Genomic DNA, 18642 nt, shown 5'->3' with positions numbered 1-18642 from the left:
CCCCTGCAGTATACACCCTCCTGCTGGCTCTCAGCTCCTCTCCTGCAGTATACACCCTCCTGCTGGCTCTCAGTTCCTCCCCTGCAGTATACACCCTCCTGCCGGCTCTCAGCTCCCTCACTGCAGTATACGCCCTCCTGCTGGCTCTCAGCTCCTCCCCTGCAGTATACACCCTCCTGCTGGCTCTCAGCTCCTCCCCTGCAGTATACACCTCCTGCTGGCTCTCAGCTCCTCCCCTGCAGTATACACCCTCCTGCTGGCTCTCAGCTCCTCCCCTGCAGTATACACCCTCCTGCTGGCTCTCAGCTCCTCCCCTGCATTATACACCCTCCTGCTGGCTCTCAGCTCCTCCCCTGCAGTATACGCCCTCCTGCTGGCTCTCAGCTCCTCCCCTGCAGTATACGCCCTCCTGCTGGCTCTCAGCTCCTCCCCTGCAGTATACACCCTCCTGCTGGCTCTCAGCTCCTCCCCTGCAGTATACACCCTCCTGCTGGCTCTCAGCTAACCAGTTCTTGCTTAGTGTCTGTAGGAGGCACATGGGTCTGTTTCAGACCCCAACGTTTTTATTTTATTGTTTACTTTTCTGTAAATTTTTATTTTTTAATTAACGGAGTGAAGGGGGCGACGGTTCCTTTCAAGGTTCCGATCTCCCCCTAACCATCAACAGGCGAGCACGGCGAGTATACCTCCTCGTACCCTTTCCTGCGATGTGGGAAGCCATGCCTGAGCTCACTTCAGGGGCGACGGTTCCTTTCATGCTCCCGATCTCCCCACACCAGCAGCAGGCGACCACATGGAGTGTCGCCTCCATGTATCCTCTCCTGGAGCCAGGCCTAATGCCGGACAACTGGCCCTGTCCACCCGGACTGAACTCCGTGGCTGTACAGAGGCCCCTCTCTATGGCGTCCGAGCAGCCCCCACTGTCCCACCACTGTGAAAGCGGATGGCACAAGGAGGCGGACGGTTCCTCTCCACCTCCCTAACAAAGGTATGATGGATTGAGGCTTATCCCTGCACCGTCCACGCTGCACAGAACAGCGCTGAAACCCACATCCACGGCGGCTCCATGCCGGGACGCGCACCAATGGTGAGTGGATCCATCTTCAGTGGGATATTCACATGCTGACAGGCAGCCTCAGCCACTTCCCTGTGGCCCACCTCTCTGAGGTAACGCTCTGGATGGCTGCAAAAATTTAGTCCCCGGCTTCGGCCAATTTGTAGGCCGCATCCTGGAGGTCTTGCCTGGAAAGACCCACTGGTGACTTCCGCCGGCTACAGAAATTTAGGCCCCGGCTTAGGCCTATTCAACATCGTGTCTGTGGCTCCGCCCCCCAAATTGGCGCTTCTCGCTCTGCGAGATTTTATCAACTCTGCAGCTCCCGGTGGCCATCGTGGTCCACCCGGCCAGCTCACACTGGGGTGACAGTATTTTTGCATTAAAGGGGCACATCGACTCTACATCAGTACCCGTGTAAGGAAGTTCCTGGTCTTAAAGGCGCATGACCAGTATTCCCTGGTCTTAAAGGCGCATGACCAGTATTCTCTGGTCTTAAAGGTGCATGACCAGTATTCTCTGGTCTTAAAGGCGCATGACCAGTATTCTCTGGTCTTAAAGGTGCATGACCAGTATTCTCTGGTCTTAAAGGCGCATGACCAGTATTCTCTGGTCTTAAAGGTGCATGACCAGTATTCTCTGGTCTTAAAGGTGCATGACTAGTTTTCTCTGGTCTTAAAGGTGCTTGACCAGTATTCTCTGGTCTTAAAGGTGCATGACCAGTATTCTCTGGTCTTAAAGGTGCATGACCAGTATTCTCTGGTCTTTCTTAAAGGTGCATGACCAGTATTCCCTGGTCTTAAAGGTGCATGACCAGTATTCCCTGGTCTTAAAGGTGCATGACCAGTATTCTCTGGTCTTAAAGGTGCATGACCAGTATTCTCTGGTCTTAAAGGCGCATGACCAGTATTCTCTGGTCTTAAAGGCGCATGACCAGTATTCTCTGTTCTTAAAGGCGCATGACCAGTATTCCCCGGTCTTAAAGGCGCATGGCCAGTATTCTCTGGTCTTAAAGGCGCATGGCCAGTATTCTCTGGACTTAAAGGCGCATGACCAGTATTCCCTGGTCTTAAAGGTGTATGACCAGTATTTCCTGGTCTTAAAGGCGTATGACCAGTATTTCCTGGTCTTAAAGGTGCATGACCAGTATTCCCTGGTCTTAAAGGCGCTTGATCAGTCCGAGGAGCCCTCCGCCGCCGACCCCAGCTATATCCTCTAGTTCCCCTCAGTGGAATTCTTCACTGACCAATCTATGGTTCTCGGACCAAGAGATTGAATCCCTCTGTGTACCCTCTGTGTTTGGAGTGCTCGCAGGACCAATATACATGGTCCCTATCCTACATGGGAGCCGTCGGCTAGCAGGGGCCGCAAGTATTCTAGAAACGTGCAGGCATCTAGAAACATACAGGCATCTAGAGAACGGAAGTTTTTCGTTTTCTGCTCCCTCACCAATGATTTGATGACAACAAGGCTCTGAATATGGATTGGATATTGCCTGAGCTTGCCAGAGCTTCAGAGACTAAACTCCCTCGAGAGCATTTGCCATTCAATTCGGATAAGCGATTCACTGGACAGAAGCCTCTACGTGGGATGCCATGCCTGGCCTGTTTTTTAAGGGCGACGGGTCCTTTAAAGGGCACCGATCTCCCCACACCATCAACAGACGAGCACACGGAACTCTGTGGACATATAGAGGCACCCTTTTTGGCGTACGAGCTCCCCCCTCTGCATCACCACTATTTAGTGGATGATGCAAGAGGGCGGACAATTCCTCTCCACTTCCCTGTTAAGAGGTTGATGGATCGAGGGTTCCTAATTTTTATCTCTGCACCGTGAAAAGAGGAGATGGCAAGAGACTATGACCTGCTGGATGCAGCCGCACATTCTGCCATGGGGCAGTTTAACCAGGTAGAATCTCCTGTGGTATACCTACCAGTATCCCTACCTGATGGGTCATCAATTAAAAATACCACGGACTGTCAGATAGCAAATCTGGTTCGTTCCGTCTTGCGGCTTCGGGTCCAGCGCTCTATCCTCCCTAGCGGGCCGCATGGATTGCTAGAGCAATGGTCTCCTGGCTGGAGACCTTAACTACCTTGATTCACACCAGCAACAACTGGCCAATCAAATCTTTTGAGCGGGAGACTGACAAAGGATTGTATAAGGATTGTCCAGCACAGTCTAGATCTAAGGGATCTTGGTTCCAAACAGGGGAACGAAAAGTAAGATCGACCCTGGACCTCAAACTTCTAACAACCTTTGACATGGTCCTCCTTCTTTGGATGGAGTCCCTCCGCTCAGCCATTACTTCAACAGAAAAAGGTGAAGTTTCCGGCATCCATCGACATTCAGGTTGCTTGCCCTCTGCAAAAATTCCTTCGCCTTTCCATTCGTCAACAGCATTTTCAAGTCACAACCTTGTCCTTCGGCCTTGCTTCTGCACCCAGAGTGTTCGCTCGGGTCATGGCGAATGTCATGTTTCTCTTGCACTCTAGAGGCGTGCTCGTCCTGCCCTGTTTGGTCTGTCTAGCCGCCCTTCCAGGACTACGCTGAGTCGTCTATATCTCTTGCGATACCTTCTCTCCTGGGCTGGCAGCTACACTTAGACAAGTTCTCCTCATTTCCAGCCCAGCAGATATCCTTTTTGAGGATGATCCTGCACACTTCTAGAAGGATGGTAATTCTTCCTCGAGACAAGGTCATGACCCTTCAACAGGGAGCTCGCGCAAGGAGAGTTCTGAGGACTTGATTACTCACCCCCTCATTTCATTCGATTTGCTAAGAGAGTTCTGAGCAAAAATGGTGATGACAATGGAAACGGTTTCCTTCGCTCCGCTCGTTTTCAGCAAGTCAAACAGACTTTCAGACAATAGTCTCTGAGCTCCTTCTTCATCCAGGGCCTTTCTCCCGGTTCAATGGTTATTAGTAACTTCCAATGCCAGTCTTCTTCTCCCCATCATTGTTCTGGAGATCCAAACGGTAGTCTTACAGCAGGTCCACTGCCTTCTGGCGGGTCTCCCTATCCGAATTCAATTGGATAATGCCACGGCGGTGCCTTACGTCAGTCATCTAGCAGGTACCCACGGTCAGGCGCCATGACCGAGGTACCTCACTTTCTCTGATGGGCCGAAGTCTATTATTCGGTGATCTCGGCAGTATATATCCCAGAAGTAGAACTCTGAACGGCAAACAAATTCAGCCGTCAGGGTTCCGCCTCAAGTCAGTGGGAACTTCACCCCGAAGTCTTCCATCAGATCTGTCCTTACTGGAGCTCTCCAGTTGTAGGTGGGATGACATCCAGACTGAAGGCCAATGTACTCGAGTTCGTGGTTCGGCCTCGAGATCCAAGAGCCATCGCTCTCCATGCTCTGGTTCTGCCGTGGTACCAGTTCCCATAACTCTCCTTCCACTGCTTCCGAAAGCCTTTCGGAAGCAGAAAGGGGCCCCAGTGATCCTCAGAGATCCGCACTGACCACGTCCGTTTTTTTGTTTGCGGAGCTAGTATCTTCTCGCCTTATCACAGCACAACCGCAAGTAGGGACTTTCTCACAGGGAGTTTTCACACGTAGTTCTTCCCTATCGCATACCGTTAGATCATTGGGACCTTATTATTCCTAGGAGCCTTATAGTAGGCTCCTTTTTCATCCGGGCAGACTTTACTATCAGGGAAAGTCGTCCCGTTCTCCTCTGCGATATTCTCACTCTGACGAGTCTTCGGAGCTAGCTTCTCTGCTCTTTCAGACTTTTTTCCCTTATTTCCTTCAAGGCAAGGTTGTCCTCAGGCTCAGGCCATCTCCATCCCTTGTTACCAAGGTGGTACTGTATTACCACTGTTATGAGGGCATAGTTCTTCCCTCATCTCTTTTGGCTCCAGTCCACAAAATGGAATAAGATCCCCCATATTCTGGACGAAGTGAGTGCTCTGAGTAGGTACGTCTTGAGGACGGCGTCCTTCTGAAGGTTGGACGTTTTATTTGGGCTTCCTGACGGTAGAGGAAGGCTTCCTGACATTTTCAGGAAGGGTTTAGCCGTTTCATCGACCATGATAACATGGTGAATTCTTTTCACCATCCAGGAGTCCTTCCGTGCTAGATGTCAGCCTATCTCCCTGTCTATCAAGGGTTCTAGGCACCAGGCGTCAGCAAGGCACGCCTGCAAGCTTGCGGATTCGTCCAGTCCGCATGCATTCTTGAAGCACTATAATTCCCACACTTCCACAGATGTGAGTCTGGGCAGGCGGACTCTGGAGGCCGCGGTGGCGCACTTGTAAGTAGCGGTTACACAGGGCCTGATCTGTTGTTGTCCCCACCCAGGGACTGCTTTGGGACGTCCCACGGTCTGTGTCCCCCAATGAGGCGAAGGAGTAATAGGGATTTTTGTGTACTCACCGTAAAATTCTTTTCTCCGAGCCATTCATTGGGGGACACAGCTCCCACCCTGTTATTAGCTTATGATTGTTTTTTATAATCTGACATGCTATACTCTCATATATAATATGACATGCTATACGCTCATATATTGTTATTGATCTCCTACTGCTTTTGCACCGAACTGGTTAGCTGAGAGCCAGCAGGAGGGTGTATACTGCAGGGGAGGAGCTAACTTTTTTTGTATCACTTAGTGTCAGCCTCCTATTGGCAGCAGCATACACCCCACGGTCTGTGTCCCCCAATGAATGGCTCGGAGAAAAGGATTTTACGGTGAGTACACAAAAATCCCTATTTTTTTAATTATTATTATTTTTAACATGACATATTTTTACTATTGATGCTGCATAGGCAGCATCAATAGTAAATAGTTGGGGACACACAGGGTTAATAGCAGCGGTAACGGAGTGCGTTACACCGCGGGCCGTTACCGCTGCCATTAACCCTGTGTGAGCGGTGAGTGGAGGGGATTATAGAGCGGGCGCCGGGCAGTGAGTGCAGGGGAGTAGGGGAGGGACTAATCGGACTGTGGCCGTCGCTGATTGGTCGCGGCAGCCATGACAGGCAGCTGCCGAGACCAATCAGCAAACGAATAACCGTGACGGATGGACAGACAGACAGACGGAAGTGACCCTTAGACAATTATATAGTAGATGAAAAATTTACATTTTACTCAAAAATATACCTATAAATAGAAAAATCAAACAAACTGAACACTTTGCAGTGGTCTCTTAATTTTTTCCAGAGCTGTATATATATATGACATGCTTCCTACTGCTACATTAATCACCAGGGGCGGACACTGACATTTGGCTTGAAAAAGGATTCTCATATCCGAAACGTTGCCACGCCTGCTCAGGCAATAAAGTCCACTTTTTTCATTATTATTTGTGCTGCTTTTCTTTTTCTGATACTATTACTGGAGGCCATTTGGACTGCTGGTTGGGAGAGCTTTGCACACCATTGAGGTAGTATTAGATGCTGTTCCTATTTTTTCAATATATATATATATATATATATATATATATATATATATATATATATATTGCCACACACACACACATACATGTATATATCTTACATATCTCTTACAAAGCAAAGACTCCTTTATTATGTATATTGCAGTCCATTATTACACAGTGCCCTCTCTTGCTATGTACAGCACCGTCCCTTACATATCGGATTATTTATAGAGTCCTGTTTTTTATTACATACCGACCTCTCTTGTTATATATACAGGGTGGGCCATTTATATGGATACACCTAAATAAAATGGGAATGGTTGGTGATATCAACTTCCTGTTTGTGGCACATTAGTATATGGGAGGGGGAAAATTTTTCAAAATCGGTGGTGACCATGGTGGCCATTTTGAAGTCAGCCATTTTGGATCCAACTTTATTTTTTCCAATTGGAAGAGGGTCATGTGAAACATCAAACTTATTGAGAATTTCACAAGAAAAACAATGGTGTGCTTGGTTTTAACGTAACTTTATTCTTTCATGAGTTATTTACAAGTTTATCACCACTTCTAAAATGTGTTAAAAGTGCTGCCCATTGTGTTGGATTGTCAATGCAACCCTCTTGTCTCACTCTTGACTCACTGATAGCAACACCGCAGAAGAAATGCTAGCACAGGTTTCCAGTATCCTTTGTTTCAGATGCTGCACATCTCGTATTTTCACAGCATAGACAATTGCCTTCAGATGACCCCAACATCAGAAACAATGGATACTGGAAGCCTGTGCTAGCATTTCTTTTGCAGTGTTGCTATCAGTGTGTCAAGAGTGGGAGAAGAGGGTTGCATTGACAATCCGACACAGTGGGCAGCACTTTGAACTGATTTTATAAGTGGTCATAAACTTTTAAATCACTAATGAAAGAATAAGGTTATGTTAAAACCAAGCACACCATTGTTTTTCTTGTGAAATTCTCAATAAATTTGATGTGTCACATGACCCTCTTCCCTTTGGAAAAAATAAAGTTGGATCCAAAATGGCCGCCACCCATCTTGAAAAGTTTTACCCCTCCCATATACTAATGTGCTACAAACAGGAAGTTGATATCAGCAACCATTCATTCCCATTTTATTTAGGCGTATTTATATAAATGGCACACCCTGTATAATGCAATGATGGCTGATGGGAGCATAGTAAAGCTTCTTTTTTAATGGAGGAGCTGAAGGAAAGGTCGCCTGGTCACCGGCTGCTCCATCAGCAGTCATTTTATATCTAACAAGAGAGGACTATATAATAAAAGAGGGCGCTGTGAATAACAAAAGTAACAAAAATACACTTTGTAAGAGACAGTACTGTACATAACAGCAGAGGAAGCTATATAATAATGGATGGGACCATATAGAACTAGAGAGTATGGTACATAATAAGGGACAGTGTTATACATAATAAAAGAGGAAAATGTAACTAAGGATGCCGCTATACACAATAAATGAGTACACTATATACTAAGGGACTGTGCTATACATAAGTGAGTACACTATATACTAAGGGATGATGTTATACATAATAAGAGAGTATACTATATATTAAGGAACTGTGCACTGCATAATAAGTGAGTACACTATATACTAAGGGACTGTGCTATACATAATAAGGCTACATTTCTGTATCTGTGTGCAGTGTCGGTGTGCTGCAAGCTTTTCCCTGACCCTTTGAGCATGTCCTATCCTGATCCTCAAGAACGAAATCAGAACAGGACATTCTCTGACCCTCACGCATGTCATTCTCAGATCTGTGATTTTCACGGATGTGTGAATAGACCTATATAACTTTACGAGTCCATGTGCTGTCTAATAAAAAAAAAAATCTGGAATCACACGGACTTATCACATGAGTGCAAGAATGTGGCCTTAGGGATTTTACAGATAACATTATTGCACAGAAGAGATACAGAATAATATTTACATCCAGGAACTTACTGCTGACATTTCATCTAATTAGAGCAGTTTTATGCTGTTTCTTCTCCATCTGGTCAGACCCTCTTGTCAACATCTCCCAACCACGACTCATCTTGTCACGATGATCATCACAGTTCTGAAAATAACAAGGTCACATACATTGTATACATATATGTGTCTCCCCCATGGTATATGTATCCCACCATTAAAAAAATAAAATTGTGAGCAGCACTGTGCCCCCCATTAACTATAATTTCTGACTCCCAATAATGTAAATTATTCAGTCTGTGTTTCTCCCCAATTAACTGTAAGGCTATGTGCACACGGAAAATGTGCAAGGTTTTACAGTACAAGCAAAGTGAATAAGATCCCTTAAGTCTCATGCACAAATTGCATATTTTTTCCTTGCAGAGTTTCTGCAGATTACCATCTGCATTTTGTCAATTTTTGCGGCGTATTCATAGTACCTCTACCGAGCCTTTAGCTCCGGATATTGCAGGAATGTCCACAAGTGATTCCAAAAAGGCTTTCTACTATCCTGAACGATGGATGCTTGCCCACTGCAACTTGATTTTGACCTTGATTACTGCACTTCCCTATCTGCCCATCTAAGACGAGCAGACCCTTTGCAGTGGGGCTTGCCCCTGCCACAATGGGCTAGTCCCGAACTTTGACTATGTCTGTCTCTACCGGATGTGGCTGGGAAGATCGCCTTCACAAACATTATACATTACATTTAAATACATTAACCAAACAAAGTGATGTGTTTACATGTGTCCTCGATCGGGAACATGAGTTAGCAAAAATTGTGTTTCACGGAATATCTTCACATGTGATGGGCCATAGTATTAAATAAAATTAATTTAATAAAACGTAATATTAAGGGGAGCAGCAGGAATAACATAGGAGGAAAATCTGACCACTTTCGACCTGGTGACGGGTCCTTGCTAACATGATTATCTCTAAATTATTTATATTGCAGCTATCAATCAATTATATTGCAGCTTATCAATTAAAAAGGTTGTCTCAAGCTTAAAAATTGTAAAATTGCAAAGTGTTTCATTTTACAAACAACTTTGCAATTTATCGTTTGTGTCCAGGGTTACCAGCCTCCCTGCAGGTTCAGAGTGACCAGTTATCTAGGCCAGGGGTCCCCAACTCCAGTCCTCAAGGCCCACCAACATGTCATGTTTTCAGGATTTCCTTAGTCTTGCCCAGGTAATAATTGCATCACCTGTGCAGTGCAAAGGAAATCCTGAAAACATGACCTGTTGGTGGGCCTTGAGGACTGGAGTTGGGGACCCCTGATCTAGGCAAGGAGTGTGCAACACAATCGGGCTCTATCCTTTTCAGCCTGCTCACGTCACTCTAGAACTGGCTGGTTTGATGGATCCTGCCAGCTTCAGACCCCTGCAGTTCTCCCAATTAGCAGAGGCAAATCTGCCTCTGCAGCATGAGAGAGCTCTCATTTCAGACCTGTGGTTAGACCAAGCTCCAAAATGCTGAGATCTCACTCTGCTTAGTACAAGCTGCAGCTGTCAGTCAGCCCATATAGGCAAAGTTTAAATACACATGGAATCGTGAGCTATATTATTTTATAGATGGATTTTCTGAGTAAATATGCCAGTTTCATCAGGTATACGATCTATTTAATCATGTACGAAATTTATATTGTGCAATCTATTGACAGATCTTATTTAATAGTGGCAACATACAGTGGAGAAAATAGGTATTTGATACACTGCCAATTTTGCAAGTTTTCTTACCTACAAAGAATGGAGAGGTCTGTAATTTTTATCGTAGGTACTCTTCAACTGTGTGAGACAGATTCTTTAAAAAAATCCAGAAAAACACACAGCACACTCATTGACCAAGTCCTGCCATGTAGTTCTGGGTTAATTCCTGACCTTTCTCAGAATCTTTCTTACCCCACAAGGCAAAATCTTGCATGGAGCCACACACCGAGGATGCGTTTCTAACATTTTCTAAGTATTATGCCAACAGTTGATGCTTTCTCGCCAAGTTGCTTGCCTATTGTCCTGTGGCACATCCCAGCCTTGTGCAGGCCTACAATTTTCTCCCTGGTGTCCATAGACAGCTCTTTGGTCTTGCTCATGGTGGAGAGGTTGGAGTTTGAATGAGTGTGTGGACCAGTGTCTTTTATACAGGAAACGAGTTAAAAAAAGTGCAATTAACACAGGTAATGAATGCAAAGTAGGAAGGCTTTTTAAAGAAAAACTAACAAGTCTGTGAGAGCCAGAATTCCTGTTGGTTGGTAGATGATCACATACTTATTTCATGCAACAAAATGCAATTTAATTATGTAAAAATCATACCATGTGATTTTCTGTTTTTTATTTTTAGATTCTGTCTCTCACAGGTGAAGTGTACCTACGATAAAAATTACAGACCTCTCCATTCTTTGTAGGTGGGAAAACTTGCAAAATCGGCAGTGTATCAAATACTTACTTTCCCCACTGTATATATACGCATAACATAATTCACATAACACGATTGTTTTCTTTTGGGGTAGGAAAGTGACAGTACAGTCCACCACTCTTAGATACAGTACAGACCAAAAGTTTGGACACACCTTCTCATTTAAAGATTTTTCTGTATTTTCATGTATTTTCATGACTATGAAAATTGAACATTCACACTGAAGGCATCAAAACTATGAATTAACACATGTGGAATTATATACTTAACAAAAAAGTGTGAAACATCTGAAATTATGTCTTATATTCTAGGTTCTTCAAAGTAGCCAACTTTTGCTTTGATGACTGCTTTGCACACTCTTGGCATTCTCTTGATGAGCTTCAAGAGGTAGTCACCGGAAATGGTTTTCACTTAACAGGTGTGCCCTGTCAGGTTAACTAGTGGGATTTCTTGCCTTATAAATGGGGTTGGGACCATCAGTTGAGTTGTGTTGTGCAGAAGTCTGGTGGATACATAGCTGATAGTCCTACTGAATAGACTGTTAGAATTTGTATTATGGCAAGAAAAAAGCAGCTAAGTAAAGAAAAACGAGTGGCCATCATTACTTTAAGAAATGAAGGTCAGTCAGAAAAATTGGGAAAACTTTGAAGGTGTCCCCAAGTGCAGTGGCAAAAACCAACAAGCGCTACAAAGAAACTGGCTCACATGAGGACCGTCCCAGGAAAGGAAGACCAAGAGTCACCTCAGCTTCTGAGGATAAGTTTATCCGAGTCACCAGCCTCAGAAATCGCAGGTTAACAGCAGCTCAGATTAGAGACCAGGTCAATGCCACACAGAGTTCTAGCAGCAGACACATCTCTACAACAACTGTTAAGAGGAGACTTTGTGCAGCAGGCCTTCATGGTAAAATAGCTGCTAGGAAACCACTGCTAAGGACAGGCAACAATCAGATGAGACTTGTTTGGGCTAAAGAACACAAGGAATGGACATTAGACCAGTGGAAATCTGTGCTTTGGTCTGAGGAGTCCAAATTTGAGATCTTTGGTTCCAACCACCGTGTCTTTGTGCGATGCAGAAAAGGTGAACGGATGGACTCTACATCCCTGGTTCCCACCGTGAAGCATGGAGAAGGAGGTGTGATCGTGTGGGGGTGCATTGCTGGTGACACTGTTTGGGATTTATTCAAAATTGATGCTATTCCATCCGGTTTACGTTTAGTTGGACCATCATTTGTTTTTCAACAGGAGAACACCCCAAACACCCCAAACTCTAACCTCCGCAATGGTGAATACCAAAGAGCTGTCAAAGGACACCAAAAACAAAACTGTGGCCCTGCACCAGGCTGGGAAGCCTGAATCTCCAATAGGCAAGCAGCTTGGTGTGATGAAATCAACTGTGGGAGCAATAATAAGAAATTGGAAGACATATAAGACCACTGATAATCTTCCTCGATCTGGGGCCCCACGCAATATCTCACCCCGTGGTGTTAAATTGATCACAAGAACAGTGACCAAAAATCCCAGAACCACATGGGGGACCTAGTGAATGACCTGCATAGAGCTGGGACCACCGTAACAAAGGCTACCATCTGTAACACACTATGCTGCCAGAGACTCATATCCTGCAGTGCCAGACATGTCCCCGTGCTTAAGCCAGTACATGTCCGGGCCCGTCTGAACTTTGCTAGAGAGCATTTGGATTATCAATAAGAGTATTGGGAGAATGTCATATCATCTGAGGAAACCAAAGTAGAACTGTTTGGTAGAAACAAAACTTGTCGTGTTTGGAGGAGACAAAATGCTGAGTTGCATCCAAAGAACACCTTACCTACTGTAAAGCATGGGGGTGGCAACATCATGTCTTGGGACTGCTTCTGTGCAAATGGACCAGGACAACTGATCCGTGTACATGAAAGAATGAATGGGGTCATGTATCGTGAGATTTTGAGTGCAAACCTCCTTCCAACAGCAAGGGCATTGAAGATGAAACATGGATGGGTCTTTCAGCATGATAATGATCCCAAGCACACTGCCAGGGCAATGAAGGAGTGGCTTCGTAAGAAGCATATGAAGGTCCTGGAGTGGCCTAGCCAGTCTACAGATCTCAACCCCATAGAAAACCTATGGAGGGAGTTGAAAGTTCGTGTTGCCCAGCAAAAGACCCAAAACATCACTGCTCTAGAGGAGATCTGCATGGAGGAATGGGCCAACATACCACCAACAGTGTGTGCCAACCTTGTAAAGACTTACAGAAAACTTTTGACCTCTGTCATTGCCAACAAAGGATATATAACAAAATATTGAGATGAACATTTGTTAATGACCAAATACTTATTTTCCACCATAATTTTCAAAATAAATCTTGCCAAATCAGACAAGGTGATTTTCTGGATTTATTTTCTCAATTTTGACTCTCATAGTTGTGGTCTACCTATGATGTTAAATACAGGCCACTCTCATGTTTTTAAGTGGGAGAACTTACACAATTGGTGGCTGACTAAATCCTTTTTTCCCACTCTATACAGGATAAGCCCAAAACATGACTATAACACCTTCTTTCTGATGTCGCAGCCTTGATGGGACATAGTGGCCATTCACCAAACATCCACTACTCCATCCATCTGGACCATCAAGGGTTGCACACCACTCATCATTAAACAAGACTGTTTTAAAATTAAAAAGTCTTCATGTATGTCTGGGAGCACTACAACTGTTTCTGCTTGTGGGCACTGTTTAGGGTTGGCCGAATAGTAGTTTTATGTACAGCTTCAAGCCTCTAGAGGATCCTACACCTTGAAGTTTGCAGGACTCAAGAGGCACCAACAGCTTCAAATACCTGTTTGCTGTTTTGTAATGGTATTTTAGAAGCTGCTGTCTTAATTTGATGAATTTGTCTGGCAGAAACCTTTCTCATTATACCTTTATCTGCATGAATCTGTTTGTACTCTGTATCAGCCACAAATCTCTTCAAAGTACAATGATCACTTTTGTTTTTGTGAAATATCTAATGTTTTCATAGCCTGTCCAATGTGATGCTTTTTGGCACCAGAGAGATGCGTTTTCTTTCCTATATTGCTTAAAACCTGTGGCCTGGTTAATAATGTGGAACATCCTTCCATCCTTAAGTCGTTTTCATTTAATTGAGCCCACCTGGCAAACCAATTGTCATAGGTCTTTGAGATTGATTTCAGTAATCCAAAGAACAGTGAGACCCAATACCATCCACGAGTTTATTAGAACAACAAAAAATGACATGTTTGACACTTAAATCCAATTTGCATAATATTTTGGAACATGGTGTCACCCAGTCCCTTGTCTCCATTTTTCATCTCACATCAGTGGCTTAGGATTAGGGAACATAAATGCTGTAGTAAAATCTAGAACATAGAAATTGGTAGCCATGTGCCATTTAACAGCATAATAGTTATTAGGATAACTATGATATTGGTTCCAAAATAAGAAGCAGCAGGGGTATCCTGATGCATTTCTTGTACTAAAAGGGGTTGTCTCCTATTTTAAAATTGGAAAAATTGCAATGTATTCCTTACTAGTAGAATACACGCGGCTCCGCTATGTTAAATTGACACAATTTTGCTTTCTTTGCTTTTGGATGAACTTGCCCAATAGATGGTCATTTTTTGGGCGACATTTTAAAAAAACAGTCCTTATGACCCTTTAGTGTTCACCTGACACTGATAAGAGATGTAATAGGATGAATAGTAAATACAGAGCAGCCCTCACACAGTATTACTATGACCTGAAGGAGCTGACATCTCTGTAATGAAAACCGCCTCACAGACAGACTTGCCTAGCTGCCCACAGCAACCAATCAGAGCTCAGCTTTCACTTTACCTCAGCAGCTTCAGTGATGAATGCTCCCTGTATAGTAAGCAATAATGACAATCTTACTATGAGGCATTTTTCACCTGACCGATATGGCTGCTCAGTAATGTTTGTCCGTGTGCGCAGGGTGCATCCATCTGAGTGTATTTGCATGCGTGTGTGCGTGCGTGCGTGTGTGTGTGTGCATGTGGTATTTATGGGGTGGTGTTGTGGTATTTGTAGGGTGGTGTTTGTGTTGTGTGTGTCTAGAGTGGTCTGGTGTTTGTGTGGTGTGTTGTGGCATTTGTGTGGTGTTGTGCTTGTGGGTTGGTATATGTGTGCTGTCTGTGTGATGTTTGTATGGTGTTTGTGTGTGGTGGTGCGGACCCTTTAGCAGCGACTCTTTTCGCCGTCACTATAATCTGTCCCTGTCAGTCACAACTGTTAATTTCCCCTCAGCACTTTTACTTTCACCTTCACATTTCTCCATTATATGTATAGGGCCTAACTTCAGGGGCCCCAATCTCATGACGGGGGGATGCTAGCGAGATGTAACGTGTGCAGTATTCTGCTCCTGTGGGTGGAGAGGGGGTGTGCCAAATTTCACCCAAATCGGGCGAGAACTGTAGATTTGCATAGAGCGGGCTACTACAGATTTTAAGTTTTACATACAGTATATATATTAAAAATCCTCCTTTTTCTTAAGAACAAAGATATTTTTTATCTCTATGCTTTAGTGCTTGCTGCCTATGTTATTGGCCACCTCTTCAGTCTATCAGAAGTGGCTTGTCTCCTAGATAAGGACCGTAGCACTTCCAAGTCCTGCATTGCTCCAATGCTGCATAGTTTAGGACAATCAAGGTGCAAACTGTCATTTGTAGGGGGTGCACCATCCTCGGCAAACAGGAAACCAAGAGGCGAGGGAGCATGTTGTGCTCTTGAAGATAGTGTGAGACAACCCCGTTAATGCCTAGTTGATTAAAATACATTTATTTGACACTGATACATTTTCTTGTTTAGCAGAGGAGCTAAAAGTCTTGAATTTTTCTTTCCGCAGGACATATCCAAATGATGGAGGCCAAGAATGTACAGTATACACAATTCCATTACCAAGTTACTCCAATGAATCTTATTCCAATGTGTATTTTGCTTCTGAGCCTCCACCAAAATATGAAGAGAAAGATTCTGCTTTACCTGAAGCCTCCACATCACCCATTGCCCCGACGGACCCTACAGAATCTTCATCCAACCCAGCACAAGACGACATCTAGGATAAAACAGAAGAAACATAAGTACCACGATGTGTTAATAACATCAGTATACGACCCCATTGTAGAGGTCACATCCGTTTAATAGCCTTCAGTAGTCTGAAATGTGGCAAATCATGGGCTATATGCTTCAGCTAGTCTGGCTTTACATGAAGTGGAAAACTCCTATCGATCCATGAAACTTTTTGAAGAGTATTAGGAAAATTTGCTTCTAAATGAGAAGTCTGTAAAATGGTGTTATATAAAGCATTACATGGTGTCACACAGAGTGCAAAAAGCTCAATGGGAACGCTGTGTGCCATTATGGAGTCTCCAGGTTCATGAGGCATTAGAGAGATATGCTAGGAAAAATGAAATAAATTTGCTATGCCTAGTATAGGGTCTGGGCGCCAGTGCCAAATCATTGATGATCATAGAATAACTGAAGTATGTCTAGAATGTGGAGGCTGCTAGTTTGCTGAGGGAGTCTTCAAGGCCAGGGAATAATTTTGGGGAAAATACATTCATATCAGCTCTCCTCCAGGAGGAATAAATCGGCCTCTCTAGTGCCACCTATTGGAAAGACTGCCATATGGATGACCGTTTAACGACCATTACCACATTACTTAAAATATTTAATGGATGAATGCCTTTTCCGTACAGAAGAGATACTGGTTTGACAAATATCATTTTACAGTTGGAAATTTAGTCTATATAATAGCTACCTTCGCTAGGTGGTACTAGAGAGCCTGGTTTATTCGTCGGAGTATTCCCTGGCCTAAAAAATCTACATACGCAATGTGGCAGCCGCCACAAGGAAAAACAGTACCTCTGGGACCCTATCAAAGCCACTCGCCTAGGAAAAAAGTGCCTTGCACTGCACTGATGAGGGGCAAAAATTACAACACATCTTTCTGCGGATGGGTGTTTTTTTTTCCTTTTGAAGAAGGTTCATGATAAACCAAAGCTGTGTCAAGAAAGACACTGTGTACAATACGCATGTTTTAATCTGTACTTTTCACTTGCATTTTTAACCCATTCATTTGGGTGAAAAGCGTTGCAAAAACGCTAAAATAATTGACATGTTGCATCTTGGGAAAAATGCGTCAGCGCTCAAAATACTCATTAGAAAAAAAAGAACAGCGTGTGCATTAGATTTCAGAAATCTTGCTTATTATGCTGGTATTTTCAGCACTAAACATGCTGTGTAAAAACACAAAAAAACAAAACATGAACATCGTCTAAAAGCCCATCTTGCTTCATCCTGAAGGAGAATTAAGTTGTCATCCTCTGCCTGCTCAGGCCCTGAGCCAGTCGACATTGCATGTCTGCATAGTGGATTTACTGCAGAATTTGTGCATATTCGTCTCCATGTGCTTGCCTGCCTAACTGCTTTATTAAGATGAATTGAAGCAATCAGACTGCCTGGTGTGAATAGACCCCAACACAATGTATACGCTTTTGGTTTCTACAAACAATCAGATAAACTTGTTCAAGTCCAGTGTCATATGTGAGCAATTGGATGAAGGCGGCCACATTAACCCCCCTTGTCTCCTGTGTATTTTTATGTCCAGTATCTGGACGCTGCGTTTGTGGAAAGTAAATTAATTAAAAGCTTTGGTTTCACTCAGAACTTTAATAATGTCTTCTCTGTTCTCTGAAAAGCACTGCAGGATCCGCTCATAATATTAGATTCCTCAATGTAGCGTCATTATCAGCTATGTCAGTACATCAAGTGTCTTTAGCACCTTTTGAAATATGTTTGTGCCTTTTTTATTTTATTTTAACAATTCTATATTCTTATTAATGTGCAGCTATTTCTTGAACAAATAGATGGTAAAATAATGTAAAAAACTATTAAAATAAAGCAGACTTAATGAATGTATACAAAATGCTGTATTTGATCGTGTAAAGTGTATAATGCTATATATTTGTTGCCACAATGAACAATGATGATCGCAAGTCGATCAGCGCCTGTCCATTCACACGGCTGATGCGAACTGTATCCCCATACAGTTTCACGATATTGTTTGGTCTCCATATAATTTGCCTATAGTCTGCAGCACAGCCCCGATTACATAACATGTACTGCCAACAACCATTTTTTATAGGTGAGAAAATTTGCAAAATCGGCAGTGTGTCAAATACTTCTTTTCCTCACTATATATTGAATAATGAAAAGTCAGATACGCATAAATTAGGTATATTTATATCATCTGGTAACGTTCCCAATCCATGTCTCTAAAAACTGTGGTAAGGCTTATAATAAGCTCCACACTCTTTACAAGTTTGTATAATAAAGTTTTATAGAGCATAAAACAAATAAGAATTCCATTCTGATCTTTAATGTCCGCCTAGTGTTTGCTGTGTAAACCTTGTGAAAATGAACCTTGAAGGCCGCTCATAAACAATAATTGTTCGGAGATCTAGAGGTCGTCAGATCACTTTAAGTTGCTGCTATAAATAAATGGGGCTTTTATCGTTTTCTTACATGTAAAGAGGTCCCTGATGTATGTATAATTTGTTTTTATTCAGGGACAGTGCCTATTCTAGAAATAACATAAAACATTTATGAGAAATACAGTTTCAGGGATCATACACTCATCAGTATCTGGTCAGTGTTTTGTATCCCTGTTTATATGCCAAAACGAGGAGTGGAACGAACAACGAAAAACTATAGTTGAAAGTGTTTTGGAGACCCTCCTGGTTCTGAAATATAAATACTGATTAAAATACTGT

The 18642-nt window shown here is 43.5% G+C and overlaps 1 protein-coding gene across 2 annotated transcripts in view; it reads left to right on the top strand.

Moving 5' to 3' along the window:
- The window catches only part of TMEM171 (transmembrane protein 171), a 46671-nt gene extending 28431 nt beyond the window's left edge, over positions 1-18240 (top strand). For both annotated transcript variants that reach the window (XM_069750573.1, XM_069750581.1), the window contains exon 4: positions 15714-18240. In XM_069750573.1, coding sequence (XP_069606674.1) covers positions 15714-15927 — 214 coding nt within the window. In that variant the 3' untranslated portion in view covers positions 15928-18240. The remainder of the gene's footprint in view (positions 1-15713) is intronic.
- Positions 18241-18642: the final 402 nt, after the last annotated feature.

Source organism: Ranitomeya imitator, chromosome 1 (genome assembly GCF_032444005.1).
Source record: "Ranitomeya imitator isolate aRanImi1 chromosome 1, aRanImi1.pri, whole genome shotgun sequence".
In the NCBI taxonomy this organism is placed as follows: Eukaryota; Metazoa; Chordata; class Amphibia; order Anura; family Dendrobatidae; genus Ranitomeya; species Ranitomeya imitator.
This window is presented reverse-complemented; position numbering and strand designations above follow the sequence as displayed.